Consider the following 2,309-nt stretch of genomic DNA (forward strand, 5'->3'; position numbering starts at 1 on the left):
AAATATTTAAGTGAATATATTTGTTTTTTCCAGCTTCTTACAGATTTTAAAACACGTGAAAGTGTTACGTTAAACCATTAAACCAGATAAATGATTAATGATGATTTTAACAAAATAAACTTTTCGAACCTTTGATCTACACGCTAGAATTTTATTTTTTCTACCATGATTAATACTGCAAACCTTTCTAAGAACATAATCAATTCATCTCGTCTACAAGCACTGTGCAAAAAGACGATAAGGAAAATCCATATTCTTGTCGAAGCTTATTCAGTAACCCCATATAAAATTCGTGCCTGTGAATTCTCACCTGATTTAAAAATCCTTGCCCCACAGACTAGCGTTTTAGGGGGGTTTAATAGTTTATTGGAAAATAAATACCAAGATTCTTGGATAGTCTTGGAAAACAAGCCTCATTCATCTGAGAAATTCCATAACAGGAACGAGTTTAATCTTAATAATATTACCATTAACGGATAATAAGCAATGATGAATATTACTGTAAAAAAAAATACTATAAGATATTAATATTTGACTTTCATTTTCATATTACATCAAAAATGGGAAAATTAAGTTCATATTGAACATTATAAATAGACATTTTGGTTTCATTTGTGAAGAAATATGTTTAAGAATTGTAATAATGTTTTATAATAAGTAAGTAGTGAAAATTTTCCAAAATTCTTCAAAGGTCTATTCACATGATCAATAATATAAATCATGAAATGGGACTTAAGACGATACCGAGTTTTTGGAACTGTTTATTTTTAGCCATATTCTTTTACACAGACAGTCTATTTTATCCTATTGTAAAAGATAGTTTTACTTAAATAATAATAATAGATTAAAATATTTATCTATGTTCTTTTTAGTGATTTTAATCTCTTTTCTTATTTTAAGTAGCTATAGAATAGTTAGTAATATTTACAAGTTAATATGGATAACGTTATCGGTCCAGCGAACAACATCAACCAAAGTACGATAACGTTCTCTCTCCAACGGAAGACTTTCTTTAAATTCGCCAGCGAATCTTGAACATTCTTGGTGACATTCTCCTTCTCTTTGACTAAAATTATTACCAGGAGCAAGGCAATTACTTGCAGGCCAATGGCCACGGTGAATAGCCATCGGTAGCCGAAGGTAGTAAGGATCATAGTAGAAATAGTTCCACCAACCAGCATCAAAAAAAGGTTCGCTGTCATATAAACCTGAAGCCTGAAAGAAAAAAGAAGTGGGAATACACAAGGTTAAAATAAATTAAAGAGCATGAAAAGTAAATTTAATTTTTTAACTTATCACACATCATTCAATAGTTTACCTAAAAACGAACTAATAATAACATATAGTCTTAAAAAAAGTTATATGAGAAGAAATTTTCAACCAAGCACTCATGTTTAGTTATGAATTTTGTAATTTTACTGTAATAACTTTCTGAAGACTAATTAACAAATCCGATATATAAATAAATTGATAAAAGTAAACAGTATCATTTTCAATTTACAGAGGTTTCTCCAAAAAAATAGAGAAAAAATAGTTAAGGGAAAGATGAAGGAAAAAAATGGCTCACTATTATTTATAAGCCCTTAGTAAAGTTTGAACCTCATCAAACAAATTGAAAGCCTTTAAAAATGGGCATTAGTATTGTTCCTCGATGTCACATGTATATTTTAAATCTAGAGGAAAAGGAGGAACCAATCAAAAAAAGATTTTTGTGCTTCGAATATTAGACAGAAGCTATTTTACATAGATAGTCCATTTGGTTTGGTCTGGCATGCTGCTCTTTTGGATACAACATTTAAAATTCCTGACGTGAGAAATTTTGAATTGTGCCTCTTTCGTTCTGAACATGCTGTAACAAAGCATCGATATCTAAAAACATACATGTTTAAACATAACTTGACTCTAGGTGATTCTTTTTGAAATATGGGACTCATGACAATCAAAAATATTGTACAGATCTATGGCATGATGGCCAAAAATATTTTTAATTGTTTAAATAAATAATTAGTATCCAGATTAAGCCTAGAAAAATTCTTCAGTTTAGAAAAACAGTTTAAAGTTTCAGCCAATTCAGCCATCGTTAAAGACAATCTTAAATATAAATTTACACCTCACACCTAATTAATTAAAAACTTTTTCCAGGCTATTCTCCGCAGGTCATTAATTTGAGTCAAATTTCACTCTATTTTGTCACTATTTGATTAATTTTTGAAACTTTTAAATACAGATCAATATAACACCATTATCTCTTTATTATCAACGCTCTATAGTTAATAGTAATGTTAAGTTTATCTGAAAAATTAAAAGTT

General features: G+C 29.0%; 1 protein-coding gene across 1 annotated transcript in view; it reads right to left on the bottom strand.

The window, feature by feature from the left end:
- LOC106688374 (tetracycline resistance protein, class C) overlaps positions 1–2,309 on the bottom strand; it is a gene marked incomplete at its 3' end in the record, with an annotated part of 10,332 nt that overhangs the window by 658 nt on the left and 7,365 nt on the right. Inside the window, 1 exon segment of the mRNA XM_014432793.3 lies at positions 929–1,215. Coding sequence (XP_014288279.3) covers positions 929–1,215 — 287 coding nt within the window.

This window comes from Halyomorpha halys, unplaced genomic scaffold (assembly GCF_000696795.3).
Source record: "Halyomorpha halys isolate HHAL.00 unplaced genomic scaffold, Hhal_1.1 Scaffold1114.1, whole genome shotgun sequence".
Classification (NCBI taxonomy): Eukaryota; Metazoa; Arthropoda; class Insecta; order Hemiptera; family Pentatomidae; genus Halyomorpha; species Halyomorpha halys.